At 46.3% G+C, this 16,772-nt stretch overlaps 1 protein-coding gene across 6 annotated transcripts in view; it reads right to left on the reverse strand.

Moving 5' to 3' along the window:
• The window catches only part of SMOC2 (SPARC related modular calcium binding 2), a 154,060-nt gene that overhangs the window by 36,165 nt on the left and 101,123 nt on the right, over positions 1 to 16,772 (reverse strand). For all 6 annotated transcript variants that reach the window (XM_027603678.2, XM_027603677.2, XM_027603675.2 and 3 more), the window contains exons 8-9: positions 7,952 to 8,138; positions 2,097 to 2,179 (exon numbers count right to left, since the gene is read on the reverse strand). In XM_027603678.2, coding sequence (XP_027459479.1) covers positions 2,097 to 2,179; positions 7,952 to 8,138 — 270 coding nt within the window. The remainder of the gene's footprint in view (positions 1 to 2,096; positions 2,180 to 7,951; positions 8,139 to 16,772) is intronic.

The following is a 16,772-nucleotide window of genomic DNA, read 5'->3' on the forward strand; positions in this document are numbered from 1 at the left end:
CCGCTTGGCCAGGGGGCTGGCTTTCCTGCTCTGGGGATGCCTTCTCGCCACGAGCTCCCGGACACCCTGGACCGCACTCCTGACAGACCAGCCAGTGAGACACCCCTTGTGTTTCTCAATTGGATGAGCAGCTGCTCCCACAAGCCACAACCATCCCCATCTTTACATCAAGAGCCCGGTCTGGTATTTGATGCGCTGAATCCACCGTGAGAAGAGTTCCTAGCAAGCATGCCACTGCTAGGAGGAAACAGGAGAACTGTCTCTTGTCCCAGCACCTTTTACTAACAAACAGCAAAGCTAGACTGGACATTCGTAAACAAACTGGGTTTCATATTGTATGTGCAAAAACCACACACAGCTCGATTTTTGATTATCAAAAAGAAACCATTAAGAGTCTTGGACCCTTAGAGCCAAAGAACAGATTGTCTGATATTCGTGCGACATGATTAAGACCAGCTAAAACCAGCAAACATCCACTGAAGGCTCTCCATGTACCAAACGCCTGCTAGAATCATTGTTTCCTATGAAGAAAAATCTTGTCCACCACTGATCAAGCCTAACTTCAGAGGCAAGAAATTACACCAGATGATGGAGGGGGAGAACTCCTTCTGGTCCGAGAACATCAGGGAGCATGCAATTCAGCTGTTCACTGAGCTCCTTCTAAGGGCAAGACATCACGTATACACAAGGTGCTTAACTAGGAATCCGCATGGGTGCTTGTGGTTGCTCCTTTATGACCCCTGTCTCCCTCTCTCCCCACCCCAAGAAGCAGGAAGGAGCCTGGTCCGTGAGAAGCACAGCACACTGTCCACACAGAGAGACACACAGTGGGACAAAAAGCTCACAGGCTCCTTGAACCTGCATCAAAAGGAAGTCACTGGAGAGACCCGTGGCCGGGAGACAGCCCCGCACGGGAGCGTCTCAGAAGCAGCAAAGGGCGACGGGTCGAGTCGTGCCCAGGTAGGAAAGCAGCCTTCGTTCCGCCCCTCCGCCTCCTCCGTCTGAGCTACTTTAAACCCCAGTGTTGCTCAGCGGATGGGACAGGTCTGGGTGATATTCTGGTCATTTCTACCTTCGTTCATCAACACCTTTACTCAGAATTGCAAACCCCCTTTACTGATACTAGCACAAATAAAGCAAGAACCACACTTTTCTAAGCGCAATTTATCCGGACTTGGTATAAGACTAAGATCAAATACGTGCTCTGAGCTAAGGACATCAGAGAATGGTTTTCATGGTCTCCGAGGCATTGGCTAAACACACACAATCTGGAGATATTTAAAAGAAAAAGAAAGAGAACCAAAGAGAAATAAAATAGCAACTAGCTTTGAAGCATCTTACAGATGCCATCAAATTCACCCCATGATGTCAGAGCTGTGTCCCTAAACTCCTCGATCTCATGAGATGAGCCAAACTGCAAGACGCTCGCCTGCCGGGCCACCTCAATCACCGCCGCCGCTCTTAATCCCACGTACATTCCTGGAGGGACTCGGGGTCCAACAAAGGCTTTAGGTTTAACTAGTAAAGTCATCATCATTTTTGGTGTATCATAAACACTTTTGTGCTTTTTGATGAAAGATAACATCCATAAAACATTTTCTGTGAACATATTTTTAATAATTATAAGATTAAACTCACTGCCTGTTTAATTTGAAATACTTCTTTGTAATTAAACTCACTTGATATAAAGACTGAGCTCATGTTTTATTAAAACCTAAACTTCAGCTTCTTGAACTATTGATTCAATTCAAAAGGAATGCCAGAAAATGACATTTGAATTATTGCTTTCTTTTAGGGAAAATAATTAAAGGATCCTTTGGTTTAGAAGCTCTGATTTCAGGGGACATTGTTTGCTTCTCTGGGTCTTAGACTTGGCACTTGAGCGTTGCTGGCCACAGGTGAAGCTGACCTGTGCGTGCCCTGTGCGTGCTCCCCGGGGACCCTGCACGTCTGCCGACCGCAGGCCCCTGGGGAGGAGGTCCCTGGTTGACTGCTCTGAGGCCACCGCCCTCCCCACTGGGAACAGAGCTGGAGAAATTCTTTCTCGTTCTAAACCTGCAAGAAAGCTCAGAGCGGGGGTCGATGTCTCCACTCACCTTGGAGCTGGCGGCCCTTGTACAAATCCCTTGTTTTGGTTGGGTGAGCCCTGGCTGTGTTATCGCATTTCGGCTGTTCGTACCTGTGAGGAGGGGAAGAAGGGGAAGACGGGTTTGACACTTGGAAGAGGGTGCTTTCTTCCGTTGCTCAGGTGCTCATGCAAAGGCACCCGCCATGAGCCTGCAGCACACGTGTGGCATCGACTTCTCCCGACTTAGGACCGTTTTTGACCTCTGTGACAATTTACTATAATAAGCTTATTTTTCACAGTCAATAGGAAGGAGCACACTGCATAGGGCTCTGCCTCTGCATCCAGTTTCTGAAACAAATCTTAAATAGGGGCTGCCAAACACCCCACTTCCCCACCTCTACCTGTTCCGGGATTCCACACGGTTCAGAGGGGAGGGGCCGGGGGGAAGGGGGCCAGCGGGTGCGGCCCAGGAAAGAAGGCAAAGTCTCAGAAGTTTAGATTTATGTATTACTGAAAGACCAGTTAAATCTTAATCTGATTCAGGAGGCTACAAAAGGTTGTCCCTGTATTAACAGGAAGGGAAGGGAAGGGGAGGGGAGGTGGGGGAGAGAGAGAGAGAGAGAGAGAGAGAGAGAGAGAGAGAGAGAGTGCTACGTGGCGCCCCACGTCCAGTGAACAGAAACTGCAGAGAAGGCCTGACAGGTGGGTCCTGACATGGGGCAGGGGTGTGGGTGCTGCTGATGCACCCCTCACGAGAGGGCTCCGTGGTGATTCTGGAGCGGACGGGACCCAGGGCCCCTCTCCTTCACGGGCTTCCCATGCAGGCCCAGGGCAACAGCGGGTGCTCTTGGGTGGCTCTTCGGAAATGCCTGTGGTCTGGGCACTGGGTACCACAGATGGGGAGACCCGGGCCACGTGGAGAACCGCCCCCGTCCGGTGGGGACACTGACAGAGAGAACCTGCCGCCCCCAGCTCCCCATGTAGTCTGACGGGCGGACAGTGTGAGCCAGTGGGCAGGGCTGCAGGTGGAATGTTCTGGACTGAAGGCCCGCTGATTTCCAGGAAGTGAGCAGGGTTCATTGGCTCCTCACCACCCATGCTGCCCCATCTTCCTTTCTTACTCCCCAAGAAAGGGCTGGGAGCTCATACTTACTTCACAGGGATCATTTCAGATTCTTACTTTTCCTTACTTTTTGTTTTGCCATCACAGGAAATAAAAGAGAATGAAATGTCTCCCCGAGGGACACATTGTAAGTGTCCTTGCCCTGGTGGCCTGGCGGGGCTGGCCGGCTGCGGCTGAAACAGAGCCGGGGGCCCCGCGCCCCTCCCGGCCCTCCCGCCCGGAGTAGCCTCTTGGATGCCAGAGAGTGTAACACCCACTCCCACAAACGTAATATGTCTTTTTGAAATGCTGTTTTTGAAATTAAAGAGTCCCTGACACACTCCGGCACATAGTTAAGCTGTCACGTTTTAACCAGTAGCCATTAGCTCATATTCTTTGGAAATGCAGTTCGGTACAGACAGCAGAGGGAACCACAGTCACGAGAATGTGAGCGAGGGGTGAGGGGACCCACACCTCCTTGACCAGGGTGACTCCTCGCCCCGCTGCAACGGTAGCAGGGCCGCCGATGAGAGCCGAACGTTCGCCACGAGAAAATGAGCAAAAGCAGCCTGCTCACGGAGGGTCACTCCTGTGTCCACGGACACAGGCTAAATTTGGAGAACTCTCACAATGCAGGCTCTGGGCCAGTGTCGGTGCGGTTGGAATAGGTCCGACTTGGCACCTACGCTAGCAATGGCATCTTCACAGCTGAAGGCCCACGAAATGTGAGCTGCAAAAAGACAAGCAGGTGTCCCAGCTCCTGATGGATGACGGGGAAACTCAAGCGCCCAGCCGTTCTTGGGGATGTCCCATTTGCAGGAATATGAGAGTGCCCCTCGGGGACGGCCCCGGGCTACTCTGTTGGGTTAGAAGCTGAACTAGTAATAGGAACTCTGTGTGGAGCCTCCAAAATGCTAGAAGTCAGCACCAGCATCCTTCACCTGGGTGATAAGAGGTCATATCATTCCCAAACCCCCATTCTGAATCTTTAACTTTGCAGCAACCTGGAAGCTAGCCACACCGGTCATTCTGGTTTTGTTCCAAACTTGACCTGGAGATGCCTTAAGAATCCCAGCACTATGCTGACATGAAAAATGTACATTCAGATGATAGTATTCTGCCTCTTTTAAGAATACTGGGAAATGCCTTAACTTGCAGAAGTGGCAATCTCAAGAAATAGAACTAAGGCCTTTGAAGTCTCAAATAAAAGAAATCCAAATTTAGGGTTGACATCCATCACATTCTTTTCAATAGTGTTTAACTTATTTGTATGAAAACAACGAACGGGGCGCCTGGGTGGCTCAGATGGTTGGGCGTCTGCCTTCGGCTCAGGCCATGATCCCAGGGTCCTGGGATCGAGTCCCGCATCGGGCTCCCTGCTCGGCGGGGAGCCTGCTTCTCCCTCTGCCTCTGCCTCTCTCTCTCTCTCTCTCTCTCTGACTCTCATGAATAAATAAAACATTTAAAAACATATTAAAATAAAAAAATTAACTTTAAAAAAAAAAAAAAGAAAACAACGAACATCCCTTGACTATCTGCTTGCCCATCAGATGCCAGGCTTTCTGCCAGGGAGAAATGCATGTCATGCTCACATGGCCACGTGCATTCGACCGGTGAGAGAGGCGGTCTGTGGAGTCAGGGGACGGGGCAGCCCAGAGGCGAGGTAAGAACAGCCTGAAGCCAGTGGCAGGTGGTGAGCCCTTCATCGGCCATCAAGACGGTGAAAGAGGAATCTCTCCGTTCTGGGAGCTAATGCAGTAGCTAGCAACCAGCTTGCTACGTGCTTAGCCTGACAGCCCGTTCCAGCTCTCCCCACGACCCAGCAGTGGCCGGGCTGGAACCTACCACTCTCCTCCCAGATCCCATTGTGCCACGCATGGCAGGGGCTCACGCAGGTGCCTGGGCCCCAGCCCACAGGCAGTCTGTACACCGTAGCCAAGATGTTATTTTTGACACCAAAAAGCAGGAGGACCAGGATGCGCTTCTGTCCCTGGTCCAACTCATGTTTCTACCCAGGTGATTAACCCAACTAGAGACTCTGTTAGAAGGAAGCTGCTGTCTACCTTGGCTGGCAAACAGCATACGTTCATGGTCCTCAGCACAGTCTACAACAAAATCCATGCATTTAAATTATCTTGCTTGGTGACATGAGGAAAAGGGAGCTGGCTTATAATGACAATGCATTTTATATTTATGGCTTCTTTCTGTCTTGGATTTTTATTCTTCCCCATCGGCACATGTAAATAGGATAATTGAGGGAGAAAACCTGAATTGTCTACCCAAATATAAAGGAAAACCATAAAGTATCTCTCTAGAACTGCTTATTTCAGGAAATCACAAGAAAGTAGCATGAATGCAACAGAGGGTACTTAGGCAGTAACGTGGAGGACTTCCTGCGACTGTGCTGGCCAGTCACAGAGAACCAGCGGTAGGAGTGGGTTGGTGAAGCTGAACAGCAGCTTACCAGACAGCCCTTAATGTTGATAATTTTGATTGATTTCCCAACATCCATGTCTCCCTAGAGATCAATTTAAACTAATTCCACTTTTCTTGCCTGTGATGGGTTTAGTCATGGTCCTATGATCCGATTCTGGCCAATAATCCATGCATTAAATTTGCTAGGGGACTTTTAGGGGAGGTTGTTTGGCTTCCTAAGAAAGAGAGAGGTGGGCGGTGTATCCTCTGAGCACCGTGGTGTCTAGATGAGATGCCCAGATCTCCGCAGCCATCCTGTGACCATGAGAAGAGTCTGTCCAAGGGCAGATACAACTGTGTCCTCAAGTAACATCACCAAATCACAGTGTCAACTGAAATGGAGCTTTCTCCATCTCTGTAATTCTTACCCGAAGTAATAGAGTCCCTTGTTTATGCCTACTTGTCAGATTTACCACTATTAGAAATGGAAAACTTCCTAATTGATACACCCTACCTTTGGGCCAAAACAACTGGATTCTGGCGCAGGGCCCTCCATTGTGCAGGGCAGTGCTCACTCCCTCTGTCTGGACTGTGCTCCCACAGACATCCGTCAGGTTGCCCCCAGCATCTTCAGGACTTGACTCCAACATCAGCTTTCCAGGGAGTTCCCCTGGCCATTCAATTCAAGTTGACCGCCCCACCCCCACCCTCAGCATGCCCTCTCCTATTTCTGGTTTATTTTCCTCCAGAACACTTGTCATTCACCAGCATATTTACTTATAGCTGGTGCATCTACTTATGTGCTTTACCTATAGTCTGTTTCCTTCCATTGGAACATAAGCCCTATGGAAGCATGGATTTTTGTCCATTTTGTTTCCTGTACAGCCCCCACCCCCAGAACAGTATGCACAACAGTGAGGGCACTGGGGTGGTGGCCCTGTCCCAGGCCTGGTGCCAAACGATGGCCACAATGGCCCTTCCTCCATCAGCAGTAGGCCTGGTCTGGGGGTGACAGTCTGACCAATTCAAGCGAGGGGAGGCCCCCTGAGGGTCTGTGGGGAAGGCTATCCTTGCTGTCAGAAAGAAGCACCAACTATGTTGGATGATGCTTCTAGAAACCCTGTCAGGGATAAGGTCAAAAAGCAAGCCAGTAAGTCAAAGATGGCAGAGCAGGGAGAATAAAAATGTGGCTTATTGAAGTATGCCCTTGAGCTGCTGAGATAATCTGAACTTCCCTTCACCTTTGAGGTGTGTGAGTCGTTAAGACTTGAGGCCGGCTGGATGTGAGGCCTTCCCTTTTGCTGCAGTGGGAAGTGGTACCATTTGCTCTTTCCCTGACATTCCCCAAGCAGGAGAGAAAGTCTCTGAGAGAGGAGACCTGCTCTGTCGGTCAGTGCTCTTTTCTCAGTCCCTAGAATAGTGATGGGCTATTGCTGACCATCAGCATTTGGGAAGGAAGGAAGGAAGGAAGGAAGGAAGGAAGGAAGGAAGGAAGGAAGGAAGGAAGGCAGGCAGGCAGGAAGGAAGGAAGGAAACATTGGTAAATGGATGGATGGATGGATGGAATGTTTCCTCCTTGAAATGTCTCATGGTCACACTTGAAAAATTGGAGGAAATAATTTAGGAAGTGTCAAAATGCCTGTGCCTAGGTGCTAGAGATGAAACCAGTAGCTAAATTTAATAACTTTTGAGAGAGAATATTTTCGTACATTTGTAAGTTATTTTATACAAATCTATTAACATTCAAAGATCAGTTCATATAACAAAGAACTGCAAACACATCTTCACTCATGTTTTTACAAATTCCGTGAGTAGTTTGTGTGCTTCAGGTGTGATTATGCAACCGTTTGCTCAAACTCACTCAAAATAGGAGTGAATAAATTTTTGGATCTCAGACCCTTACAGTGATTGTTGCTCTCGCCTTAGCACACTGTCTTTATTTTTATGCTATAGAAAGCCATTTCAGCTTGTGTAATGCTTGGCTCCCTTTGCCAAAACCAGAAGCTCAAGGAAGCTGCAGGTGATGTCTGAGAGCCTCCCACGCCAGATCCCCAAGCCAGCTTTCACAATCCCAGCCTGCGGGAATAATAACGACAGGAGCAAGCATTGTGTAAAGACCTCAGCCTGCAGGCTCCCTGCTGTCATTCACACAGGCAGCTCCTGGCGGCCGTCAGAGATGGTCTCCTCCAGCTTCCGATGGGCAGAGCCGCTAGTTTCCACAGGCACCCCGTGCAGGGGAGTGAGCACATGGCCAGCACGGTCCAGCGGCCAAGCGAGGTCTGGGTGCCGGGCATCCACGTCAGCGGCACCCGCAAGGACCTGCCTTCCCCGTCTCCTCCCTCCCCGGACCATGGGCGCAGCTTTACCTGGTGGATGTGCCGGGGATGGGGCGTCCAGTGTCCACCAGGACGCACCAGCAGTAGCCGGTGGAGGGGTGACACTGTACTGGCTTGTAAAGGCCGCCGTGGGCGCACTCAGGGATCACCACATTGTCGTTCTTGGGCTGCCTGGCCTCTTCCAGGGCCGACTGCTGCTCCTGGTCGCAGGAGGACGCTGGGGGAGGAGAGACAGAGGTGTGAGCACGCAGCGCACGGCGGGCCCATGCGGAGCCCCTGAGGGTGCGACCAGAAAGCTGCAGGGAACCGGGAAGGAAGGGGCAGGGGCTGGCCAGTCGGAGGGCTCAGGAGGCAGGCAGGGCACGGCGGGCCCAGGCGCCCCTGTGGACATTCCTGTTACAGGTTCTGGACGCACCACTGGACTGCATGAAAATCAGGACATCAGCCGGCATCCAGGTCTCAGTCTGGGTTGTAAGCGCTGAGGCCCTTTGTAAGCATTTTCAAACATTCTTTTGCAATCAGTGCTGGACCTAGAATCATTTTCTACTTCTTTCAGTGTTGTCACCAACTTTTATTTAAGATGATGCTGAAGCAGAGGGAGTGAAAGCCTATGCGCCCGGATTATTTCTGAGCACAGTGGAACCCCATCTCAGCAGACGGTGAGCCCAGGGCCACACATGGTGGAAATAGCCCCAGTGTGCAGGTAGCACGGCGAATCCCAGAAATGACAGTGGAAACACTTGCTGTTATTCTAACAGCAGCTAACACTCATGTAACAAAACAGCTGCAAGAGTTTTCCACGCACTAGAACTGCCCTCATTCATTTCATGGGTTTTCTCATTTAGCCACTTGGTAGGTGAGGAAACAGAGGAATGCACAAGTCATGTGGGGAAGGCCACACAGTTAGGGAGGGGCTGGCCCAGAACGCAGATCCAGCCTGTCGAACTCAGAAGCACGCAGTGTCTGATTGCTCTGCCAGCCGGCGGCCCACTGCCTCTGGGAAGATGGAAGTCTCACGTCATCTGTGTAACACTGACTTAAATAAGCCATCTGCAAAACAGTATGGCGGTTCCTCAAAAAGTTAAATACAGAACTACCCGACCCAGCAATTGCACTTCTGGGTGTTTACCCAAAGGATATGAAAACACTAATTCAAGGACACCTGCACCCCGATGTTTATAGCAGTGTTATCAACAATAGCCAAACTATGGAGAGAGCCCAATGTCTATCGACTGATGAATGGATAAAGAAGACGTGGTATATACACAATGGAATATTATTCAGCCATAAAAAAGAATGAAATCTTTTTGCTGCATTTGCAATGATGGGGGTGGAGCTGGAGAGTATGAAGCTAAATGAAAGGAGTCAGTCAGAGAAAGACAAATACCTTATGATTTCACTCACATGTGGAATTTAAGAAACAAAACGAATGAACATGGGGGGGAAAGAGAGAGAGAAAAACCAAGAAGCAGACTCTTAACTACAGAGAACACACCAATGGTCACCAGAGGGGAGGTGGGTGGGGCGTTGGGGGAAACAGGTGTTGGGGATGAAGGAGGGCACTTGTTGTGATGAGCACCAGGTGATGTACGGAAGTGATGAATCCTTATATTGTACACCTGACACTAATGTAACACTGTATGTTAACTAACTGGAATTTAAATTAAAATTTGGAGAAAAAAAGAAAGCTCTAAAAGTAAGCATACCTCACAGGGTATTCACACTCTAGCATCACAACAAAGTGAGTCCTATCTACTCAGTAGTCCTCTGATGGTAATGAGCTTGAGTCAAATAAAACATGGAGAATACTTTATCCTTCACTATAAAGTCACATGTGGTGTAAAATATAATTTAGAAATAATCAGCATATTCCAAATGTTCCTCTTCTGGATCTTTCCAGCCTAAATACATGACAATAAACACTAACACTGGCAAATTAAATCACCCTTCTCACACATTTTAAAGAAAATGCGGGCATGTGTCTCAGGTTTGTCTTTAGAATGGGGTTTCTCCGGGTATGGCCTCTGGACCACTGAGCTGGAAGCAGGTCGAACAGGCATCCGGAGGCACAGCCACTCACCCTCTGACCCCAAGAGGCTTGAGGTCAAAGCTAGTCACAGAGCTGCCATGTCTCGGAGGCGGGAGTGGTCGGGCCTCCCAGTCACAGAGGAGCTGCCGAGACCTGAGCCCTGTGTTCACGGTCATGCACGCGGCTAACCACAGAGCGGCTCTCCACCCCAGGGCCCACACACCCAAGAGCACACCCGCCCTCACCCGGAGCTGTCCTGTGGCATCTAGAAATGACATTCTTTTGCTTTCACATTTCTCCTTACAAAGGAAAATAAAATAGAATGATGCGCTGAGTGAATATATTTGATATAAAAATCTCTACAGCACTTTCCTGCTTATGAAGTGATCTTCCATAAATTATGCTTTAGTCTGCTTAGGAACTAGCTAGCTACAATTTACAGGGATTTTTATGACTGTAAATGTGACATCAAACAGGTGGAAACCACTGAGAGGCTGAGAAAGAGCGTGTTCCTGCATCGGTGCCAGGAGGCTGGAGCCTGGAGGTAGGGCTGCGCTCCTATGGAGGACGAGCACCTGCCTCCGGCCCCGCCACGAGGTCGAGAGTTAGATGTGCAAAGCGTGACTACAGACCGTGTTTCAGAAGTGTTAGCTATTATTTCCACTACTCCCCCAATGCTAAAAGAGTGTGTCTGACCTAGAACAGGCACTCAGTAAATTTCTTTTTAGATAATAAACCATAGTTATGATATTAATAGTTGGAAAACTATCCAGATTTTAGCTTCTCTAGCAGCTCCTTGTACTACATGTGGGTAATCATACAGGGAATTTTGTGATTAGTCCCTTACTGACATTACAAATGCTATTAGATTTTTTTTAAACCATATGCATTTCTGTATATGTACCAGAAAAACACAGAAATGTTGCCTCTTAGATCCTCCTCCATGTTCCTACTTGAAAAGTGTGTTCCCTCCCATGGCCTCCTAGACTGAACACAGCCTCCTGAAACCCAAACTTAGGGCAACGCAGTTACGTTTTCTGTTGGTGAAGGCCATAATGGAGGAAGAAGAGCTTTAGACAAACTACTGACGACCCTTGGGAACAGAGGCTAAACAGAAGCATGATTTCTGCATTGCAAAGTGGCCTTCCCCACCAAGACGTCCCCAGCCCCAGGGAACCTGACCACTGGTTCTACACCAGCTCACACTGGGGCCACAAGAAGACGGCACAATCACCCCTTGTTCCACGAGGGACATCAAGCACTTACAAACGGAGGTAAATGGGGAGCAAAGCAGCATAAGTCATATTTCACCACAAATCTGGAAGCTTTCAATCACTGAGACTCACAGGAGAACAGCTTGAAAAGGGACCCAAAGAGACGGGTCTTGAGGAAGGTCCAGAAACATGTCGATAAGACCCCACAAAGCACCAGAAAAGGACACAGGGAAGAGAGGCCCTCTCGGAGAGAACAGAGCAGTCGGGATGGAAACAAGGAAACTCAGAAGGAGAGCCTGGCCCGAGGAATATGGTGACCAGGCGAATGCCCTAACACATGACATGGAGGTGCCAATGTCTGCAGCCAGCCAGGTCCGTCAGGCTACAGAGGCCACCAAAGTTGGGGTTTTAAAATAATGATATTATTAGAAGTTAGATTTAATCCATTCCAAGTAATGTCCATCAGTGGAGAAAAATAAAGTTTGGGATTCTGGAAAATAACTCAGCAAGAAAATAAAATAATTAATGCATCCAAAATTCAAGATACAATATCCAGTTTAATACAACAGACACAAATATTTCAGTTTTCTTTCCTATTCAGCAGGGCTCTACTGCTATAATTTTCTCTTACACTAAATGTTGAAGAGTTAATGTATGAAGGAAGACAGATTGAAAAGGAAAAAAAAAACGAATAGAAGGAATTTTAATGTGAGGTCATAGAAAGGGCCAAGGAAGGTATGATGTGTCAGAAGTCACTGAATCTGTCCAAGAGAAACTGCCCAAAGAGAGTCCCCACTTGGGAAATATGCCACAGGAAGAAGAAAAGTTGAGATGTTATTTAGAACTGATGATTGGGTTGAATGGATATTTTTCTAATTAAAGAGGTGGGGAAAAGAGCCTTGGGGATAAATGAGCTTCCTCTTCCTGCAGAATTAGAAAGGGAGTAGAAGCCTCTCCGTGCAACTGTGGGGTGGGGACAGGGCAGGAGGGTGGTTCTGAGCCCGTGCCGTGTCATCAGGGAAAAGGTCAGGTTTTGGAGTCGGAGTCAGGCTCCCGGCTTTTCTGGGTCCCACAGTCTCTCGTCTGACAAATTTCAGCAAAAATCGAATCCCATGTCCTCATTTACACCCATCCTGCCTGTCTCCCAGGATGACTGTGACTGAGCACGGTGACACATACAAAGTGATAGGTTCCATATGAACTTAAAGTGTTACCAATATCGAGAGCAAGATTTACATAACCCACGAGGCATAGAGACACAAGGATTAAGAAGAACAAGGCTCATAGCCCAAAAGAAAATTTAGATGCATTCAATATCATGCATGTAGATATTTTTTTAAATCACCTATTCCAGCATCAGAATGGTGAAATACTAGATTTTTCTATAATTGGCGGATTCATCAATGCCCACGTTCACATGACATTATCCTACTAATGACCTAGCGCACCCAGTAATGATATATAAAGAAGCCTCAAGTTATTGATAGGAGTTGAAACAGCTGAGGATATTTCTGCTGCACGTTCTGCACTTTCTGTGTCTGGTCAGAGAGGAAACTCCTGAGCCCTCAACATTACACACACAATTCATCATGCCGCCAAATCCCAACATTCTCTACAGAAGAGCAGCCTTCCATTCAGTTTATCAGATCCGTTCTCATCCAGGCCACTGGCTTTCAGCAATCTAGATGGTTCTACTCTTGCAATGACTTCACCGGTTGCCTCGCTGACCCTCTGAGCCTGTGTGGGAAGGCGTTAACTCTTCAACACAACTGCAACGACTGCATTGAACTTCTTTCCTAGCTCACTCCACTTACTGTTGTATGGTTCTGAGCAGTCGTGCTCTCTCGCTCTACGAGCTTGCCAATGGGTGTGGCTCAGCTACATGACCCCCTGGGCCACACACTCCGTTCTGAGCAGACTCCTGAGAGGTAATTAGCACTTTGGAGATAGTCTGCCTCAATAGTTTTCCATTAAAATATTAAACTAGAAACATGAGTACAATCCTAATTTGTTTCTACACATTTTAATTTCTACAATCATATAACAATTCTGTATTTTTAAAAAACTACCTCTGTAAATTCAGTTGGATTGAAAAAATTAGTTAATTTTAAAAAATTATTTTATTTCCCAAACTAGCAATAGATTTTGGTGATTTAAAATGTGTCTGACAGTGTGTTCAAATAATCTGACAACCAAAGGCAAATTAGATTATAACAAACAGCTGGAGGACATTTATGAACTTAAAGGGAGAAAAAAACCTCTGAATTGATGATCTCATTAACTGTATACCACTTGATTTTAGGAGGATGATGCCCAAACCATTTTTAAAGAAATCATATCCATTCTAAAAACAAAACAAAACAAACAAACAAACAAAAAAAAACAAAAAAGAGAACTTTGGGTTTGGCTACATTTCAAGAATATGCAGGCTGCATATGTTAAGTTCTTTTGCCTAGCTCACCTCCTAAGAGTTTCACATTAATATTTAGGGTTTCATTGTTTACTTTCTAACAGGCACAGAATCCTGAAAAGCTCCTTACAAAACTAAAATACTTGAAACTATGTCTGCCCGTCCCCAAGTCCACCGCCATAGACACGGAATTCTGACACCCGCAGCTCATCACGAGGTTCTAGTTACTTCTTCTTGACTCTGTTTCTTCCTTGTTCCTTTCTTAGTTATCTGTACACTTTGCAAGGACTCCACTCCTGGTCCCAAATCCTCCACAACAGAGTTGCTATTGTTTGTGTTGTTGAGGAGAGTGCTGCCCAGCTGTTGGCTGGTTGGTTGGTTGGTACTGTTGTTTTTTGTTAAGGGATGCTGTGCTCCTCTATCCATACAATAATCTGCTCTTGGAACATTTTGTTTTCTAAGACATACCTTGTTATTAAAGAATTCCATAGAATTGTTATTTAATAGTAACCAATACCCTTAGAGTTCTTCAGAAACTATTTGCAGGTATTGAAAGTGTGCCTATCCATTACCCTAATAGTTCTTGCTCATTGTATTTACATTAACTTATATCTAATTTATACTGATAGATTCTATATTCTATTTACTCTCGTCTAGTTTACTTCTATAAATGAAGAGGCAATTCAGCAAATTTAATATTCAAAGTCAGCATTGTTACTTAAATCTCTGGTAATCCTTCCAAAAATATGGCAGGCTGCGTAACATGAAATGGAGAAGATTAAACAAGAAAAGGAGAAACACAGAGTCAAGACTCCGTTTAGTCTGATCTGGCCTACAGCTTTAGGGAAGTCGTGTGAATTACAGGAATCATTTGCCAAATGGCATCTTACCAGTGTAACTCCTCATAAGATGGAATAATATATGTGTGTATTTAGAAAGAAGGATAAGGTGTCTTGCAAAATTGAAGGGATTATTTAAAATACTAGAAATAATACTCAGTAACTCTTTCAGATATTTTAATAACGTTATGCCCTACATTAAAATGTTTTCAGTTATAGTAAAACTATCCATTTGTAGGCAAAGAAAATTTAGGTGTTCACTTTTATTAAGGTAAACCACTTTGTCAATTAAATGGCAAAACTCCCAGAAAACTGGTATTAGAAGAGAAAACCTTCTCTATCTGCTAAAAATCATATATTTTAAAACCCACAGCTAACATCAGATTTAATGATAAAAGACTGAACGTTTTCACTCTAAGATTGGAAATAGTCTCACCACTTCTATTTGTCATTACACTGGGTACCCCAGGCAAGGCATTAAAGGTAAGAAATAGAAACACAGAAAGATTGGAAATAAAAAATGTAGAACTTTCTTTAATCACATGAGCTAGAATTATGCATGTAAGAAGGATCTAAACCCTCTACAAAGAAAAAAACTGCTAGATTTAATAAGTGAACATAGTGAAGTCTCAATGTATAATGTCAATATACAAAAATCAACTGTAATTCTATGCAGTAGCAATGAATAACTAGAAGATAAAATTTTTAAATGGCATTTCCAATAACATCAAAAACATGAAATAAATTTATGAAAAGATGTGCAAGACATTGAAAAAGCACTGATGAGGAAAATGAAAGGAAGCCAACACAAATGGAAAGAGATGTACCAGGTTCATGGGTCAGAAGACTCAGTGATGTTATAATGTTCATTCTCTCCAAATTGCTCTGTGGTTTCAACACAATTTCTATCAGAGTCCTAGGAAGCTCTGGGCCCCTGGGTGGCTCAGTCAGTTAAGCATCTGCCTTCAGCTCAGGTCGTGATCCCAGGGGCCTGGGATCAAGTCCCAAGGAGCCTGCTTTTCCCTCTGTCTCTGCCTCTCTGTTTCTCATGAACAAATAAATAAAATATTAAAAAAAAGAAAGCAAGGGGACACATAGTACATTATGCTATTTATATGAAACTCTAGCCCAGGTAAAATTCACATAGAATAACGGAAAAACAGGAGTTACCTCTGAGAAGGCACTGACCCAGAAAGGCCTGAGGGAGCTTGCCCATGTGATGGAGATCATCTTGGTCTTGATGGAGTGTGAGTTACATGGGCATTCCCACTTGTCAAAGCTCATCTCACCGAACACATCTCACTGGTCTGTGCATCTCACTATATATAAATTTCCTCAATAAACAAAACAATACTTAAATGAGTTTTTAAGTAAAAAAAAAAAAGTTTTTAAAATAAGAATAAAATAGGAATTCTAAGATATGAGAAGATATTGGTCACAATTTAAATGGCAGCATATTCTTCCTTTTTTTGGTCTGTCTTGTGATGGACAGTGCCTCGAATCAGTGATGTACAAAATACATGTGAAAGCCCACAGCCAGTCCCCAGGAAGTGGTGCTTAATGAGCGTTTGGTCTTTTCCTTCTTTTTCCAGGAGGACTTGGTGTCCCATTATCTATACATGCTACAAAACAAAGAACTCTTAGCATGAAATATGGCATAAAGAACAGGACATGAACATCTACAGGCTGAGTGGGACTCTGGACCTGTAGTGTAAACTTTGTCCATAATGACTCTTGGGCCGCCAAGTACTGACTTAATTGGTTAAAGAGAGTTTCCCTTAAAAGTGTGAATAAGACCAGCAGAAACTCTGTTGGGTCTCATGTCCAAAGGACCCTGATTAACTCTGGTGTCAACCTGTTCTGTAAGAGCCCCCAAGTTAGAAGCAATTTTCCTGTCTGGTCCGATGTGTCACATAAACAACCCCTGCACCAACCCCTCCTCCTCACTTCCCCGTATGGTCCTCGGTGTCGTCTGTAAGGATCCTCTGCTGGCCCGCAATCTCATTATTATTGGTTGGCCCAACTCCCAAGTGTTCGCAGGCCTGCAGCACTGCTCTGACGTGCGTGGACTAGAGCTTGTTTACCTCTGACGGCTCTGCCAAGTCCCAGTTACCACTTCAACCACAGCCTGGGAGGCTGGGAAGGCATTGTTTCCTCAGCCGATTCCCACACTCATCCCTGATGGTGTCTCACCTCCTCCAGTGTCTCCCACTCGGGATAATTGCACACTAACTTCAGGAATCAGTAGATGGCCTTGCTGGCCCATCCTTCTTCCCTCCCTATCAGCAGAGTTTCTGCAGCTTTTCCACACTGGCAGGGAGCCTTCTACTCTGTGAACTACCTGGCTTGTGGGATGTCT

Source organism: Zalophus californianus, chromosome 7, assembly GCF_009762305.2.
Source record: "Zalophus californianus isolate mZalCal1 chromosome 7, mZalCal1.pri.v2, whole genome shotgun sequence".
Lineage (NCBI taxonomy): Eukaryota > Metazoa > Chordata > Mammalia > Carnivora > Otariidae > Zalophus > Zalophus californianus.